Here is an 18,149-nt window from a genome sequence, read left to right on the forward strand (position 1 = left end):
CCATTCAGTAATCCCTAGTTCTTATGTCTTTAATTTTTCTAATGTTATATTCTGATGTTCATTCTTTTTTGTTTATGATCTGAAAGGGGCTTATTCTAGTCAATATTTTAATCAAAGATTTGGACAAAAAGTGCTTATCAAATTTTCAGAAGACACAAAAGTAGAAGGTAGGAGGGATAACTATCACGTTTGATGAATGAGGGATAACTATCACGTTTGATGAATGAAAGAGGATGCGGAAAGCTCTCGTTTGTCTAGAATGTTGGGCCAAATTGAATAAGGTGTAATATAGATATTGTCTTACATCCTCGGGTTCAAAAAGTCAACCACACAAGGACAAGTCCACGCAGCGTGGCTGGACAGCAGTCTGTCTGAACACAATCCACTGGAGGGTGTTTGTGAGCCCTCCCAAAGTGGGCGGGGCACCTGCCCCTCCCTGCAGACCTTCAAGCAAAGACAGGATGATTCGATGGACTTCCTGGTCAGGAACACTTTGGGCCAGATGACCCCTTCCAACCCAGTGGGTCCAGCCCATCCAGGGCTTGTCTGGAATGCTCGGTGTGCGTCTGTGTGGGCTGCTGAGGTAGGGAATCCAACCCAAGGAACCTCTATCCAGTGCCTGCTCGGATCCAGAGACAGAATAAAGCAGGATCCTTCCCCTCAGGGAGTTTCCATTGAGCCAGACACAACTTTTCAGATCAAAGAAGGCAGCCTTTATTGCACTGAGCCGTGCTGGAGTTAAGTTGATTGTCTGGGGTCGATGGAGGGACAGGTCTCCGGTCAGTCAGTCAGTCAGTTAACAGACATCTAGCAAGGGCTTGCTATGTGTCCAATTCCCTGTGCTATGCACTGAGATACAAAGTAAGGCAAAAAACAGGCCCTGCCCTCAAGGAGCTGACATTCTAACACATGACAGACCGCCACAGACCATCCACGCAATGCCACAGAGTCAGGAGATGGGACGTGTGTTCCAGGAATGGCAAACAGGGCCAGTAAAGACAGTGAGATTAGGCCGAGCTCAGCGGCGCCCCAGCCCAAGAGAGCAGAGAGAGGAACTCCTCTGATCCTTTGAGTGACGGCTCTGGCCAGCGCAGACAGCACCTCTGGCTTTTTCCTGTTTGTGTGAAAACCTGGCTCGTGGCTGACCGGGAAGGACAAAGAGGTCCCGCCATCCTGGATCCCCAGCTGGCTTGGTCCCTCAGCTACGCGAAGGCACAGGAGGCAAAGTTCTCCATGGCTTCTCCGCACAGCTCAACTTTCTGTCCTCTATGTCCCGGTCTCTCCTCTCCTCTGCGGCCCGGCAACGCGGGTCATGCGGTGGTAAGTGCCCGGCACCAGCATCTCCAGCGTGAGCTCTGTGAAGATGGCCGTGAGGCCCCAGATGCGGTAGGGGCCATGCAGGAAGACGGGCAACGTGTATTTATAGTGGCCCTGATGGCAGAAGTGGGTGTAGCCCTGGTTCCGGGGGTGCAGCAGGTGGGCCAGGGGCATGGTGAAGATGTCATCCACCTGGTAAGAAAGGAGAGCGTACACCACTGGAGCCACGGCACGGCGGCGATTCTGTACAACATGTTTACCCGCCATTCGAGGGCAATGCCGTGCTGAGTCCTGAGGGGTGCAGAGAAGGGAAGGCGGCCCTGGCTGGCGATGGCCTTGCCCTTGGGAGGAGCCACAGCTTGGGTGCACGTACCATCTCCTACTCTGGACTGCGCTCATCTGTACATGGCAGATCCTGGCCAATATAAGGAAGGAAAAACCCAACTTTTCTTCTAAGGGAGCTTTGTACACAGGCAGTGCTTCATACATGCCTGCTGAACTAAATCTAACTGTCCCAAAGTGGAATGGGCTGCTCTGTAAGGTAGTGAGCTCCCCGTCACACAGCACTGCGATAGCAGAAGGTCCCTTTGAAGCCAGCTAGCCCAAGCTATTCTCCAGAACAGCCTTAGCCTCTGTTCAGAGGGGAAGTCCACCCCCTCCCATGGCAGGCAGGCCATTCTGCGCTGGGAGAGGTCTAACCCTCCTCACGCTGCCCAGGAGAGCGGCTTTCATTCTGGGCGAGTGTAAGCTCCGGGAGGGCAGGCACCGCAGCTTCTCTCAGGCTTGGGGCTGAGCCCAGGGCTCACACACAGCAGATGTTTGCAGCAGGGTGTGTGCTGGGCAGGGACCGGCTTGGTGGTGCTGGGGTCGGGGCTACCAGCCACAATGGCTCGGGGCCCACTCACCTCCTGTGGGTTAGGCATGAGGTCCAGAGACTCCAGGGGCCCCACCTGGGCAATGACCGGGACAATGATGAAGTTCTTCTGTAAGCAGAACACGAAGGATCCCAAGTTTAGAGCAGGAAGGGACCCTGGAAGCCATCTTCTAGAAAAGGACACTGAGGCAGATGGCAATGAAGTATCCAAGGTCACACAATGCTCGAGGCAGGATGTGAACCCAAGTCTTCCTGACCCAATGGAAGGGCAGCCAAAGACACAGTGGAGCATAGCCTGGGTCCAAATAAAGGCCCCCTTTCCTGGGTAGGGAAGGGGCTGCTCCTTCAGACGTCATCTGGCTCAATGCAGGAGCCCAGCTCCACATCTCTGGAGGGTGGAAAGACTGAGGCAGCCTGGCTGTCAGACCGGAGGCCCTCTCAGCCTCATGGTCAGGGTCGCAGGAAGGGCAGCGCTTACCCCGTCATTCACTGGCTTCATGACACCCCACACGTTCTCTTCCTGGATGGGCAGGCCTAGCTCTTCCCTTGTCTCCCGGAGAGCCGTGTCGACAATATCCTGGTCCTGAGGGTCACACTTGCCCCCTGGGAAACTGAGGCACAAAAACATGAGAAAGGCCCTCCATCCCTTGCCCCTCCTGCTGGGGGCAGCAAGGAGATACAGGGCACTGGGGACAGGCAAAGAATGTGCCACCAGGAGAGGCTGACCTGGGAAAGGCGGGGACGCTCCAGGGAAGCGGCATCTCTCACCCTGGACACCACCTGGTCCTTCCTAGCAGCAGAAGCCCCGTGCTTCTGGGTTCTACAGACAGGAGCTCCTTCTGTTCTAACGTTCTATGTTCCAAGGTCCCTTCCAACCCTGACAGTTAACGTTTTCAGGCCCTTCTCAGCTCCCGCATTCCACATTCTGAGGCCTCTCCCGGTTCTCTGACATTCTACGTCCTAAGGTCCCTCCCAGCTCCTGCATTCCACGTTCCAATGTTCCCCCAGGTCTAACATCCCATGTCCTATGTTTCCACACATGTGCTCCCTCCATCAACTCAGACCCAAACCCAAGAACAGCCTGCTGTCCAGAGGCCGGCACTCAGAGGGGCATGAGCCTCTCCCTGGACCCGGAGCTGGGCTGGCCCATGACAATGGACACCCCGTCGGGCGGTGCTGGCCCTGGCCTCTTCGGGCCTGGTACAAGCACGCTGACAATACTGTGTCCAGACAGCGGTGGTGAGCTTGGGAGATCCCAGGTTCACCGGGGGCTCCTCTGGACTGCTCACCTGCAGGGGGACCCTCCAGGCCACAACAAAGGCCACATTGTCTGACTCAAGGCCAGACAATCACCGGATGTCAGAGGCGGAAGGGTCCTTAGCCACCGATCCTCCCATTTTACAGAGAGGAAACCTGAGGCCTGGAGGGGAGATAACTCACCCAGGTCGGTAGGCCCTGAGCCCGGGGACCTGACCCCCAAGTGCCACTAGGTCCCCTCCAAACCAGCCTGCCCACGGGGTCCTGCCGCTTGGGGAAGCTGGGTGGCCAAGGCTGGCCATGGCTCCCGCGCCTGCCCAGGGTACCTGACATCCCCTTTGTGCCTCCCAATGAGGCGGCTGGAGCGGAGCGTATAGAGCAGGGATGGCTCTCCATGCACGGAGCACAGCGGCACCAGCACGGCTGCAGAGGCTTCCCTGTGGCGGTATCTGGCCGTGCTGGCCTCCAGCAGCTGTCGGCAGCGCAGTTCATTGGCGCTGGACAGGGAGTGGCGCACGGCCTCTTCTGGGCTCAGGGCACCATTCCCCACCCAGGAGCTGGGCTGCCTGCTTGCCAGGCGCAGCGTGGGCAGCATGGTGCCTCGAAGCTCTGCAGAGGGAAGGAGGCCCAGGTGAGATAGCGACTCTCCCTCCCCGGCTTGGCGCTGGCTGCAATGTGGGAAATGGGCACAACCCAGTTTATGGCGAGGCCCCAACAGACTGAGCCCTGGTGACACGGGCTACTGGCTGGGTCTGTGACCTTGGATAGGTGCCATCCTCTCCCCAGGCCTTGGACTCCTCTTCATTAAAGGTTTCCACAGCCAGTGGGGGTGTGTCACCCCAGGACCCATTCATGCCCAGGCCAGGTGCCATCTTTCCCCCTACCCATTAACAGTAAATGCCCTGAGGTCTCCTGGGGTGGGCTGGTCCACACCATGGGTGCCTGAACTCCCCCTCCTCCTTTTCTGCTGGGGCTCCCCTCAGCCTGGCTGTCCTCTGCTCACTCCTCTTATCACCCCCACACACAAACCCTTGGCCCCATCTGCCGAGTCCCCATCCCCACCTTGGCCCCTGTGCCTCTCCCCTGCAGTGCCTCCCGCCCCCCCCCCCCCCCCCCCCCCCCCCCGCCACTCTGTCTCTCTCCTGTCCAGGCCAACCTTCACACAGAGGCCAAAGTGATGGGGTCAGACTCTTCCCTGCTCACGAATCCCAATTAACTTGAGGCTGAAACACAAACTCCTGTTTGGCATCTAACCGCCTCCCCCTGCGGCTCAGGACACAGGACAGGTGCCTTGTGCTTTAGGCAAATGGGCCTTTGGGGGGATTTTACAAATGTCCAAACTCTGCTTGTGATTTTTTGCTTTCAGGCCGCAGGCCAGGCCGATGGCCCTCCCGGGAGCACAGGCCGGCCCCAGCCCTTGGAGGCTCCCTTCTCTGGGGCCTTAGAACGCCCTGTTCCCTTCCAAGCCTAGCTCCCCGGCCGGGGGGCGGGGGGGGGGGAGGCGCTGCTACAGGAGGTGGTCTCCTCCCAAATACATTGTATCCAGCTGGTAGCCAGTCCTCGATTTGTTTCCTCCCATAGAATGTAAGGTCCTGGAGGGCGGGCACTCTCCTTTCGGTCTTCATTGCCCAACCCTGCGAAGGGGGGGCTTACCCACCGCAAGTGCTTAAGGAGTGCTTATGGAGATGACTTTGTTGTCTGGGGTCTCCCCCAGCTCCGGTCGTCTCTCTTTTCTCTGAGGTCTCTGCAGCCTGTGCCAGTCCGTATTCTAAGAACCCTCTGTTCTCTGAACCCTGCCAGGAGCACTCCTAGGCTCTGGATTCAAATTCCACCTCTAGCGCGAGCTGTTTAAGCCCCTCCCCCTCCCAGGGCCTCAGTTTCCTGCGCTGTAAAAGGGGAGGGTCGGTCCCGACGGCCTCGGACGTCCAATAGCCGAGCTGCCCCCTCCCGAAGTCTCTTCCTGCCCAACTCCGGGAGGGGCTCGGCAGTTGTCCCGGGAATGTGCCCCACCCCCACCCCCTGTCCCTGTCCTTGTCTTTCCGGGGGGAGCCTGGAAACCGCAAAGAGAGGCAGAAAAGGTTGGGGGGAGGGGCGCGGCGAGGAGGAGTCATTATCAAGGTCAGGGGCAGGTCTGGCCCCTGACCTTTTGAGTCTGCAGTCCGGCATGGGGCGAGCCGGGGTAGGGAGATTGGGGGGAGATCGAGGGGCCCTCCCCCCCAAACACTGACCTGGACCCGCGGCGCCCGTTGCCGGAGCAAAATGGCTGCGGGGGCGGGGCCGGGCCGGGAGGGGCGGGGGTCCTGGCCCGAGAAGGTGTCCTGGGGAGCCCCCGGCCCCGCCCCGGACGGGGCTGTGCGTGTGCGCTGGTGCACGAGTGCACGTACGGAGGGAGTTTGGGGGAGGGGAAGGCTCTGCGGGGGGTCGAAGGTAGTACCCACACACACACCCCGGTCCTGGCTCCACCCCATCGGGGCCCAGGGGCCCTGGGGTTCGGCCCAGGAAGAGGGAGGAGCCTGCCCGCGGCTGGCCAGAGGCCCTGGCGGGCAGATACCCAGATGCGGGCGGGGCTGGAAGGGCAGCATAGTTACCCCGCCCCCCCCCCCGGTCCCGCGTCTTGTCTCTGTGACCTTGGACAAGTCCTTTGCTACCCTCCCCCCCCCAAAAGGGAGCAGGCGTTTTCCTAGATGACCTCAGAGGTCCCTCTAAGGCAGTCATGGCAACGAGCTTTCATTAAGTGCCTACTGTGTACTGGGGATGCAAAGAAAGGCCACAGAGACAGTCCTGCTCCCTTCGAGCTCCCATTGGCCACCTTGCAGAAAGCTGGCACACATGCACTTATCCGCCTGGGTGGAGTCCAAAGGTCACACGGGCCCTTCTCTGCCTCCTGGTGAAGTAAGGGCCCACGTGGACCTGGGGGCATTGCCCCCCCCCAAAAGGCAGCCCCTCCATCCCTTCCTCCTCGGTCTCCGTCCTGGCTCCTAAGGTCCCTAGGCAACCACCCCCCTCCCATTCATGAACTTGGGGAGGGCAGTTTCTCAGCAGGCCCCGTATTCCTCATCCCCACCCCAGGCTGGGGAAGGAGATGACCCCTCTTTGTTGTAGTGGACAGATCTGTGTTCAGATCCCAACCCAGTCATGTGCCTTGTCACATGACCTGAGCCTCAGTTTCTTCATCTGTATAATGGGTAAGATCATACTTTAACTCTGTTTCAGGGCAGTAGGGAGGGAGGCACTTTGTAAACCTGTAAGCCACTTAAATGCCCCCAAATGCCTCACTCTTGATAATGTGGACAATAAAGATTTGTGAAATTGTATCTGACGTTCCCTTCCACTCCTGAGGGGCCATTCTCCACCAAGCCACAGAAGTCTCCTGCCATAGGCCTCCCCTCTACCGATGCCGCCCACTGCGCCATGGATAGCTCTCATGCAGAGGGGGCTTCTCTCTGCCCTCTGTCCACTGCTCTGGGCCAAGGGAAACAAGTCCATCTCTCCCCTAGGAAGGCTTTTCAGACCCCTGAAGGCAGCTGGCAGATCCTTCCCTAAGGCTCCTCCAAGCTACAGATCTTGGATGCCTTTTGTCCATCCAGGCCTGGTACCATCCAAGACCCTTTAGCATCTGCGCCACCTTCCTCCAGGCAGCCTCTAACAAATGGCTGAGATTCCCCGAGATGTGGCCCCCCAGAGCTGGAGCCCACAACCTCAAGGCCGTGTGACCCGACAGAGGAGAGCTGGGCTGGTGCCTGCCCTCAATGCTGCTGAGATGGCCTGGGGGGCTGGGAGGCCTGCCCATACCCACACCCCAGCCCTGACACACTTGAGAAATATTCAAAGGCCACAGATACATCTGCCTGGGCAGAGGATGCTTCTGGATCAGCATCTCCTCCTGCCAATAAAATCACAGGGCCAGTCTGACCCACGGTTCATCCTGCTCAGTGGGGTCCATGGTTCTGGCCTGTCAAGATCTTTTTAGGTCCTGACTGTCCTCCACCGTGTAAAGAAATGAATTAGAGAGGAGTGTAAAGGCATTTACATGGACCCTCCCATCAGCTTCACAACTGCATTCATGCCAATTGTTTAATGTCCAAGGAGAGGAACAGAGACATGAGTCACCACCACCTCCCCACTCCCCCCCAGTTGCTGGGTTCCTGAGGCCTGTGTCCCCTCTGGCCTGGCCTGGTCCTCACCAAACCAGCTGAGTCAGAATAGGGGAGATGGGAGTAACTAGGACAACCCCAAAGACCAGCTTCCAGAGGTCTCATGGTATCTCTCCAATCCACAACAATGGGAAAATGTTGGTCTGCCAGGGGGCAGAGGGTGGGGCTGTATGCCAGGCTCTGATGGCTTTTCTCCCCACCTATATCCTCCTATATCCACCAGCCCAAAGACAGTTTGGAGCCTTCTTCTGGGAGGCCCAATGTGGTGTCTGCACATGACCTCTGACCCTGTGGGCCTAGGTTAGGCCCTCAGTCTCCCTCTTGGGGCAGGTAGGGGTGGGTCACTGATGTTTTTCCCTTTGACCTGGCTGTGTGTGTGGTGGGGGAAGAGGAGGTAGGGGTTGGGGTGCAGGCTGTGGGGGGAGGGCATAGGGGAGCAGGTCCCAGGATGGCTTAAGGAGCAGAGCTGAAGATGATGGTAATTCACTTCGGCATTAAATTCCAGGGGGCCTGAGAGAGAAGAGGAGCCTCTCTGCCCACCCCACTTGACTGCACCCAGGAGGGTAGAAGAGGCAACTGAGGAGTCAGTAGAAATGACAACAGATTGAAAGTCAGGTGACCTGGGCTTAGGACCCCCTCATCTTTTGGGGAAGGTGGATAATGTCTTTGGGCTGGATGGGGACCAAGGTGTGGCTAGGAGGCTAGGAACTGGGGAGGGAAGTTGCAGCTGGGTCTGTCTAGATCACTTCTTTTTTCCCAGGAAACAGGGCCTCAGTTTCTTCATCTGTAAAATGGATACAAGGGGCTAGAAAGAAAGTGACTTGCCCCACAATACAAGATAGGAAGTTGCAAGGGTAGGGTTCAAACTAGGTAGGAGGAAACTGAGTCATGGGGTGGGGGGGCTCCACTGATAGGGGGGCTGGGATCCTGGCCAGGGCCATGGACTCCCCACCCCTGAGTCCAGCCCCTTGACTCCGCCCACACTGGATGCTCACTCCTGGTTCTGGCTGCTTGCCAGGAGGCCCAGGACACTTTGAGGAGGCTGGAGAGGTAGAGCTTCCTGGTTCCCTGCCACCTTGGCCTCAGGGAGAGGGTAGGGGGCTGAGCGGGCCCTGGCTGCAGCCCCTGTGTATGGGCCGTGGTAGGAGATGTAGCCAGTGGGGGCCAGAAGGACCTCTGGGGGCAGATGAGCAGTACTGATCCGGCGGGACCCAGCAAGCTCTCTGGACAGCACGGGGACCACTGGGTGCTGATGGAGCTGGGAGGTGGTCCCAGAGACAGAGGTGGAGAATTTGGGCTGGAAGCTCTGGCCAGGTTTATCCAGCTCTGAGAAAGAAGAAGTTTTCCAGGGTGAGCTGCGCTCAAAGCCTCTGGCATAGGTGTGGGGCTTCGGCTGTCAGCAGGCGCAGCCCAGTTCTGACCCCAAGCCTCCAGAGGAGGGAGGGTGTCCAGGGCACCCAGACTGCCCTGTGGTGAGCCTGAAGCTGGAGGGAAGCTCTGGGTGAAGCTGAGACTTCTGGAGACGGCTTTGGCCCACCTCCTTAGAGCACCCCACTCCTCGGAGGCCTCACAGGGACCTGAGAGTCCATAGAGGAGAGGTGGGATTCAAACCCAAGTTTTCTGACCCCAGTCCAGGGCTTCCCCTCCTCCATACCATGGCACCAGACTGCTATCAAAGCCCTCCTCACTGCTCACAATCAAGAAATCCGACCTGAGGACTTCACTGAGAATCTCCCCCACAGCAGTGACAGGGAGCTCACTACCTCCCCAGGCAGCCCATTCTACTTTGGGGCAGCTCTGACTGGCAGGAAGCCCACCTGCCTGTGTCACTTCCCCAACTCCACCGTTCCAGGCTGTGCCCTGTGGGGCCAAGGTTGTGGTCATCCAGTAGTGAATGACTCTTCATGAAAAGATACTGAAGTGGTTGCCATTTCCTCCTCCAGCCCATTTTACAGAATGGTGAGGAAGAATGTTGTAGTGGAAGGAAAGGCCCTTACCTTTCTCTTCTTGGTGGTCCTCCTTCAGCAGTGGGGCCCGGCTGCTCTGGCTCCTGCTCTGGCTCCTTCGTAGCATGGGGCTGAGCATGGGCCTTGGGGCCCTACGCCTGGGGGCAGAGGCAAAGGGGCCTGTGGTTGCTTCAGAGGGGTGATGAGGGAGAGGAGAGAGGACAAGGCCTGAGTCTGGGACTTGGGGGTAGCTCATCTATTCTGGGGAGGGGGTTAAAGGGTCCCCAGGCAGAGGGTGCAGCTCAGTCAGAAGCAGGGGCCTGGGGTTGCCCCCCCAGCCCCCCCCCCGCATCATGTAATCAGCCCATGGGAATGTGAGATGTGTCGGCGTGCCCTGATGCACTTCTTACCAGGTGTCTAGGTCACACTCTCGGAAGCCTTTGGCAAAGGGGTTGCTGGCGATCTTTAGCTGAGTGATCTGGGGAAGAGATTAGTTGGTTTTGACTTAGGATGGAGAAACTGGGGTGGGAATGAACCCTACTGGTCCCAGGACCCTTATGGCCCCTCCCCCAACTCCTTCCTCATCACTACCCAGCAGATTCCAGGAGTAAAGAGGCACTGAGCTGGTCACCTCTATCCTCGCCACCCTGACCCCCCAAATCGGTCCTTGCGCCTGTGCCCCATTCTCCATCCTCAGCACTCCCTTAACTTGCATCTGAGTATTGCCTGCCATATTCTCCTGAGGCTCTGAGGCTGGGGGATGCCCAAGTAGGGACTCAGGAATCTTATAGCAGGGCCAGAGCTCCAGGGATCTATGTTTGGTGCTGTGTGGTTTAACATTCTCACCCATGAATTATGTAAGGGTAACTGCTCTGGACCAGATAGGGAAGCTGGGTGTGTGCCAGAGCCCTATTCTATTTGATAAAGGAGAGATGGCGTGCCTATCCAATTTATGGGTGATGCTGAATTAGGAGGGAGAGCTAACACGCTGGATGACAGGCAGGATGGCAGCAGGCTGGAATTCTGGGCTAAGTCAAAGAAGATGAAATTAACCAGTAACAAATGTCTAGTCTTATGTGGGTTCAAATAATCAATGTCACAAGAGCAAGATGGTGTAGACCTTGCTAGAAAGCAATTTGTCTGAAGAAGATCTGTAGGTTCTGAGGGCCTGTGGGCTCAGAACAGAGAACCCAGACAGCTTTTAGGTAGCATTAAGAGTCACAATGTCCAAGACTAAGAGGGCGGATCCTGCTGTCCTCTGCCCTGGTAAGGCCCCTTCTACATTTTTGTAAGTAGCTTGGAGTGACCCATCTTAGAAAGAGTTTCAGTAGGGGCAGCTAGGTGGTGCAGTGGATAGAACAGCAGCCCTGGATTCAGGAGGACCTGAGTTCAAATCAGATACTTGACACTTATTAGCTGTGTGAACCTGGGCAAGTCACTTAACCCCAAATGCCTCACAAGAAAGAAAGAAAGAAAGAAAGAAAGAAAGAAAGAAAGAAAGAAAGAAAGAAAGAAAGAAAGAAAGAAAGAAAGAAAGAAAGAGGCTTCAGTAAAGAGAAACCATGACAGGTGGGCAAGCTGGGTAGGGAAGGGCCTTGATTTCATGCCACAAGAGGATTGGTTAAGGCCCTGGGGCCATTTATCCTGAGGAGAAGGATGGGGGACATGATGGCTGTCTTCAGGTATTTGAAAGACTGAGGTGGGAAAGAGGGATTAGAAGTGTCCTGTCTTGAGCCTCAGGGGAAGTCCCCAAAGCAATATTAGTTACAACCGGGCCTCAGCAAAGACTCCCTGAGGACCATATCCCAAAGCGGTGGTAGGGGCTCATCTGGAAGGCTGCGGATGAATGGCTTCCTGGTCAGGTAAGGCTTGGACTGGAGGGACCCTGAGACCCCTTCCTCGGGCCTCTCAGATGCTGTGACTCCAGGACCCTTCCCTCCTGAGGCCTTGTTCCGGGTTCTGGAAGGCTGAACGGGCTTCCCAAAATGCCAGAGCCTCTGCCCCACTTCCCCTCTCCTCTGACCTTCTGGCTCAGCTTATAGGAAGGGAGAGAGCATCTAATCCAACCCCCTCACATTACAGATGAGGAAACTGAGGCTCCTCAAGGTTAAGGGACTCACCCAAAGTCACATGGCTAGTAAGAATAACTCACATTTCTGCAGCATTTTAATATTTCCTATGATTATCATTCCCATTTTACAAAAAAGGAAAAAGAAACTGAGGCTCAGAGAAGGCTGAATTGGGATCTGGGTTTCTAGACCCAGCAAAGAGCCTTTCCGGGGAAGAAGGGCAAGATCTCAGGCTCCCTCCAGCAGCCCCTCCCCTAGACTCCCAGCTCCCCCTCCCCCCCCAGCCTGAGGGCCAGAGCTCTCACCCTGTGGTTCTGGTAAGCCGTCACAGCCGTGAACTGAGTCTCAGAGAAGATGAAGGACTTGAAATTCTCCTGTGCATAGCGCTCACTGTCCTTGCGGGGGTCCACGAACACCACGTGGAATCGGGGCTGGTAGCGGTGCATGGAGTTAAGAATGATCTGGGCAGGAAGGAAGGCTGAGATGGGCTGGCGACTGGTAGCTGGACCAGACCCACAGCACCCCAGCAGGGTCTCTCCCCCAGTCTGACGGGAGGGGCGTGAGGGAGTCTGCCTCACCTAGAGGGCAAGGTGGTGTGGGCCCAGTGGCACCCCGGAGAGTGGGAACAATGGAAGCCTGGAGGATGGGAGCCCAGGGCACAGGCCCTCGAGGGCTGCCTGGGGTGGGGGTGGGGGAGAATGCCCATCCCTGTGGCCCGTCTGAGAGCCCAGACTCCAGCTGTCACACAGCAGCGCAAGCACAACCAGCCAGGACTGGCTTGATAATCCAATCCAGAGCTCAGATATGTGCAAAGCGCTTGCTTCAGTGATGCCACTTTAAGGTGGGAAGTGAGAGAGGCAGCCGGATAGAGTAGATAGAGAGATGACCTCGGGAGCCAGGAAGACCTGGGTTCAAATTCTCCCTCTGACAGCTCCTGGCTGTGTGACCCTGGACAAGTCACTTTCCTTCTGGGCGTCCCAGCTGGATCTCTAGTATTACACATTACAGACCAATGCCAATCTGCATCGGTGGAGGAAGTGTGGAACGCTAGGAGTTCCCCATGCCAATGAAAACACAGGTCCAGTAAACAAAAAAAAAAAGATGAGGAAGGCTGCCATGGGGGGGGGGGAACTTAGAAGCACAGGGTTTACAGCTGGAAGGAGCCTTGGGAATCATCTGGTTCAACTCGCTCAGTTTGCAGATGAAGAGGCCAGAGCGAGGAAGCACTGGTCTGAAGTCCCAGAGCTGGCGAGGATGAATGAGAGCTGGGATCGGAAGCCTATCGGCAACGCTCTCAGGTCCCTTCTGGCCTCCAGCTTCTGCCTCTTAGGCCTGGGGCTCTCGCTCCAACCTCAGCTCTCTTCGGGCCGGCTGCCTGGCCCTCATCATGCTCCCCCCATTCCCGTGCCCAGCCCCTTTCTCTCTTCACCCTCTCTCTCTCAGCTACTCGTCTCCGCTCCCAGATCGGCCTCTACTCGCTGGTTTTCACGGGCTTCCTCTCTTCCCGGCCCCCAGCATTCTCCGGCCCCCTCCCCACCCACCGTTCGGTTTGCTCGCCATCCCTCTTGTCTCCCTGCTTGGTACCCATCCCAGGTGTAACGGGCACGAAGTAAATGGAGTTCGGCTCCAGGTGCCAAGCTGCAAGAGAGGGCTCGCTCCCTCCCACTCCCCTCCCGGCGCATCTACTCCGAACCACACCCCCAGCCCCGCCCCCTCGTTTAAGCCGTGGCCTATCCCTCGCCGCCCCCCCCCCCAGCCGCGACGGGTCCTGGCTCACGTGGCCATTGTCGTCCAGCAGGTTGTTTGTGAGCTTCAGCTTGTCGAAGGAGACGATCTGGCGCATCCACTGGGCGCCCTTGGCGGGAGAGTCTGGGTGGAAGTGCATCCTGCCCGGTGTGGCCGGGTCCGCCTTTCCAGCTGCCAGCCACGTGGAGCTGTGGAAGGCGTATCTGGAGGACAGAGCGGGGAAGGAGATGGGCGACCCCCAGCCCTGGCGGGCCTCCAGCTCCGTCCTGTCACCCCTCCCATGTATTGGAGGGCAACGTGCCCGGGGAGGTGCGGGGCACCCAGTCCTGCACTCCCCTTCTCCCTGGAGGAGCTGACGGAGTGTCCAGAGCAGCAGACTGGGCAGTCAGAAGACCTGGGTTCGAATCCTGCCTTCCCCACTGCCTTGTTGTATGGCCTCGGACAAGTAGCCTCCGCTCTCTGAGCCCGTTTCCTTCTCTGTTAGATGGGGCGTGTTCTCTACGGTCCTTTCCAGATGGGGATGACTGGCGCACAGATCTACAACTGGAAGGGGCTGCGGAGGCCATCCACTCCAACCTTTTCCTTACTTTACAGATAAAGAAACTGAGGCAGAGGGAGGTTGAGTGGCTTGCCCAGAGTCACACAGGCAGGGAGGCTCTATAGTTATGGTCGCAGTGCCTAGCACAGAGCTTGATAAATGTTTTATTCATTCATTCACTCATTCACTAATTCATTCACTCGGCGGCGGCCCCATGCCACTGTGGGAAAAACTGGGGATTTGGAGCTGCAGGCACCTGGGTTAGTCTTGGCCCGGAGGCTACTCACGTCGCGGTGTAGCTTTAGGTAAGTTACTGACCCTCTCTGAGCCTCGGTATTCTCCTCTATAAAGTGGATTCATACCACTCCCGAGTGGACCCTGTTACTATGGAGGAAGCAGAAATAGGAGCTTCCTGGCTTTGGGCATATCCCTTCCCGTTTCTGAGCCTCACTTTCCAGCCTGGTAAAATGCGGGGTTGATTGTTCAGTTATAGAATTTAGAGCTGGAAGGATCGTTACACATGAGGAAATCTAAGAGTCAGAAGGGGCCAGAGTTGCTGCTTCCAATCCCACCCATGCCTGAATGAGACTCCTCTCTCCACATCCCCTCTGCCACCAAGGTTCCTCCAACCTTCATTCAGAATCTTTACTGAAGGGGGAGCCTCCTGCTTCCCAATGATGCCACTCTGCTTTGGGGCAGCTCTCATGGGCAGGAAGTTTTTCCTGACACTGAGCCCCAATTCTTTGCTACATCCTCCCCCTCATCCCATGCTCCTGGTTCAGCCTCCTGGGGCCAAGCCCAACCAACCTGATCCTTCTTCCACAGGGTGGCCTTGAAGGCAGTTCTCATTGGGGGGAAGGGGAAGGGAGCCCCAATCCCTCCCCTGCCCCAGGGCTTCTCTTCTCCTGGCTAACCAACCTGTCCTCATATGGCATCGGTGACTTGTCTGACATGCCATGGGTAGTAAGTAGCAGAGCCAGGATTGGAACCATAGTTCCTGACTCCAAATCCAGCCCTGAGACCCAGCTTTAAATCCTCTGGTCCCTCTCTTCCCCCTCTTGTCCCTCCTGTCTTCCCACCTGTACCGCTTGTCGTCTAGGGGAATGAAGTCCATGAGCAGGGCATAGTCAGCCAGCGTGTCCATGCCCAGGATCTTCACCTGAAAGGTGGGAAACATCCTCCTGCCAGGAAAAGAGCAGCCCGTTACTGAGAGGCCCTTGGAGGACCCTAAGTCTCCCAGCCTGCCCCTCCCCCGTACCTTCCAGCCTTGGTGACGATCATCTCGGTCCCCAGCTGGTTGAATTCCTCCCACAGACTCTTCATCTCCAGCTGAACAGTCACATTGGACACATGGGGATTCTTCCAGCCAGGCTGAGGATGGGCCTCCCCTGGGTCCAGCCTGCTGGGCTCCAGGGAAGCTGGGGCCCTGCTGTAACCCAGGGAGGGTCCCAGCCTGGCTGCCCACTCGGGGCTGGACGGAGGCAGTGGGTAGCCCTCAGAAGAGGTCAGCACGCTGAGGCTGGCTGAGATGAAGGCTAGGGGAGACAGGACAAGACAGGGAAAACATTCCCTCCATCCTCAATCAGCAAGGAGCATCTGGTCAGGAATGGGGCTGAGCAGGGATGCCTGGGCAAGCACTGGGCAGAAACAAATCCCTCTGGAGGTGGAGCAAGAAGACCTCAGGACACCAGGACCATTTGGGGAAGATAGATAGCATATCCTTTTGGAAAGGGCACTAAAGGGGCAGCTAGGTGGCTCAGTGGATAGAGCACCGGCCCTGAAGTCAGGAGGACCTGAGTTCAAATCCGACTTCAGACCAAACACTTGACCCTTACTAGCTGTGTGACCCTGGGAAAGTCACTTAACCCCAATTACCTAAAAAGAAAGAAAGAAAGGGCACTAAACCTGGAGTCAGGAAGACCTGGGTTCGACTCTTGCCTCAGACACTTGCTAGGTGTATGACCATGGGCAAGTCACTTAAGTACTCTGTGCCTCAGTTTCCTCATCTGTAAAATGAGAAGGGTTGGACTCCATGGTTCCTTACTGTTCTAAGTCTGTGATTCTGTGACCTTCGAACCAAGAGACTCCTGCTTGGAAGGCTGGGCCTGGGGCAGCAGGAAGGGGCTAGGCCAAGGGGGAGGAAGTTTTATAGATGTTTGTCTATGGTAACTCACTTTTCTTGCCAAGTGCTCAGACTGAGCTCAGCTGTTCCTCCATAATGAAGGAATACAAGTACCTGCCAAATTTCAGCACCTGGTTGGTGTCTAAGCCTGGGTCACCCTACCAGTCATGACCCTATGTCCAAGAGGCCATGACTGCATGAGAGTTGGAGTCACCCAAGCGTGAATCCTACCTCCACCCTTCCTAGTTATCTGACGGGTTTCACTTCTCTGGGATTGAATTTCCTTCTCTGTCGTTTGGGGTGGAGAGGATCTAGGTGATCTCTAAGATCTGGTCCTGTTCTAAATGCTCGATATGTGGGGGTGCAGGGGGAGGGGAGGGACAAAGAGATAGGGAGATAAACAGAGCAAACAGCAAGGACTTGGAGATGATTATCAAGCTTCCTTCCTCACACTTCTCTCTAGATCCATCCGTGTGAATTCCTCATGTGTGATCTCATTTGCTCTTCACACCCCTGGGAGGCAGGTTGATGACAGTTAACATTTCGATGAAACATTACAAAAATACTCGCAAAAGGAGACATAGACAAGCAGGGTAGTGTTGTGTTCAACTTAATATATAACCCAGAACCGCAAGCTTCCTGGCCAGTCAAAGCTCCTACTTCTACACCACACTGCCCCTGAGATGCCAGTGAATCTCTCCAGTCCAATGTGCATTGCAATCATGAACTATACTTCGATTAATATAATAATTATGTTTTATGCAGTAATTATATATTATTGTGATGGAATGACCGTTTCAAGGAGCCATGTGCTCCCGCTGCCCATGGAGGTTGAAATCTTGCAGGGACTTGACAGGTCTCCCAGGACACGCCCCCAACCCAGACGCCTGGACAAGGGTGGAATCACGTAGGATGTGCTGGTGTGGGTGGGCTGACATCTGCACTGTGGGAGAGAAAGCCACATCAAGGAGACCCCAGGTCAGTCAAGTGGCCTCCTACATTAGGGGGTCTTTGGGCACAGGCTGGATGGCCATGTATCAGATGTGTGGTGGTGGATGCCTTTTGGGTTGGCCCTGGAATCTGTGGACCCGGGCTCAAAATCTTCCTCTCCTTTGCACTGGCTGTCCCCCATGCCTGGAACATATCCTGTCCTCAAGATTGCTTCTTGAGCTACCCAGTTTCATTGAAGATGCAGCCCAAGCCCTTACCTCCATCACAACAGAGATCTTTCTCAGTCCCTCCCTCCCTCCCTCCCAAACTGCCGTGTATTCACTTTGTATAGCTCATGTATATACATGCATTCGTCCCTATTGTCTTCCCCAGCAGAACATAAGCTCCTTGAGGGCAGAAGTTGCTTCTGACAAATCACGAGAAGCATGTGCACGTGAGCACGCACGCGCGCTCACATACACAGAGGATACCATCTGAATCTGAATCTCCAGCCAATCACATTTCAGAGATAAAGATGAACCCCAGAAGCCATCCCTTCCCAGAACAGCCAGCCCATCCTCAGTGGTCCCAGAAGTTAGAGCTGCCAAGGTTTTATACTTAGGAGGGCAAAGCCCCCAACCTAGGGTAAGCAGAGCCCAGATACCTTGGACTAGTTCAGTCATGAGGAAGCTAGAAAAGGATGCTATCAGGAATTAGCCGAGTTCCGTTGGTGTCAGAAGCCTCAGCGCGCGCGCGCGCGCGCGCGCGCGCGTGTGTGTGTGTGTGTGTGTGTGTGTGTGTGTGTGTGTGTGCGCGCTCGCACCACCGTGACCTCCCACCTCCTCTTCTGGCCATCCTGCTTCTCTCCTCTCCAGCTCCTGCTTCCAGGTTCAGTGCAGGTCCGACTCCTCACTGACCTGCTCTCGGGTCTCCCAAGTGTTTAGAGCCCTCCCTCTTTCCTGTTATGTTTATTTGCATGTGGTGGAATGTGAGCCGAGGGCAGGGGCTGATTTGTTTTTGTCTTTGTGTTTCCACGGTCTAGAGTGGGACAGTGGATTGAATTAAACATTTAGGAAGTGCCTGTGAGCTACCCAGCCTTGGGCTGGCCAGAGGGAAATATGCAAAGATAACCAACCTGCCCTCATGATGCTAATGGTCTGGAGGAGGATAAAACGCAAAGACACATAGCTAGAATC

The 18,149-nt window shown here is 56.2% G+C and overlaps 2 protein-coding genes across 3 annotated transcripts; both read right to left on the reverse strand.

The window, feature by feature from the left end:
• Positions 1-690: 690 nt before the first annotated feature.
• On the reverse strand, positions 691-5,949 carry NUDT8 (nudix hydrolase 8). 2 transcript variants are annotated; one of them, XM_020968242.2, is made up of 5 exons: positions 5,677-5,949; positions 3,775-4,057; positions 2,670-2,802; positions 2,223-2,300; positions 691-1,509 (listed from the first exon to the last, which is right to left on the reverse strand). In XM_020968242.2, exons 2-5 carry the CDS (start codon positions 4,041-4,043, stop codon positions 1,267-1,269), a joined length of 723 nt encoding a protein of 240 aa, XP_020823901.1. In that variant the 5' UTR covers positions 4,044-4,057; positions 5,677-5,949; the 3' UTR covers positions 691-1,266. The 2 variants fall into 2 exon arrangements, with proteins under 2 accessions (XP_020823901.1, XP_078005091.1); XM_078148965.1 differs by lacking the exon at positions 5,677-5,949 and adding an exon at positions 4,605-4,926.
• Positions 5,950-7,508: 1,559 nt separating this feature from the next.
• TBX10 (T-box transcription factor 10) lies at positions 7,509-16,565 on the reverse strand. Its single transcript, XM_078148893.1, has 8 exons — positions 16,535-16,565; positions 15,160-15,478; positions 14,981-15,082; positions 13,395-13,566; positions 11,923-12,078; positions 9,959-10,026; positions 9,600-9,706; positions 7,509-8,928 (listed from the first exon to the last, which is right to left on the reverse strand). Exons 1-8 carry the CDS (start codon positions 16,563-16,565, stop codon positions 8,594-8,596), a joined length of 1,290 nt encoding a protein of 429 aa, XP_078005019.1. The 3' UTR covers positions 7,509-8,593.
• Positions 16,566-18,149: the final 1,584 nt, after the last annotated feature.

This window comes from Phascolarctos cinereus, unplaced genomic scaffold, assembly GCF_003287225.1.
Source record: "Phascolarctos cinereus isolate Bilbo 61053 unplaced genomic scaffold, phaCin_HiC Scaffold_9;HRSCAF=440, whole genome shotgun sequence".
NCBI classification, from domain to species: domain Eukaryota; kingdom Metazoa; phylum Chordata; class Mammalia; order Diprotodontia; family Phascolarctidae; genus Phascolarctos; species Phascolarctos cinereus.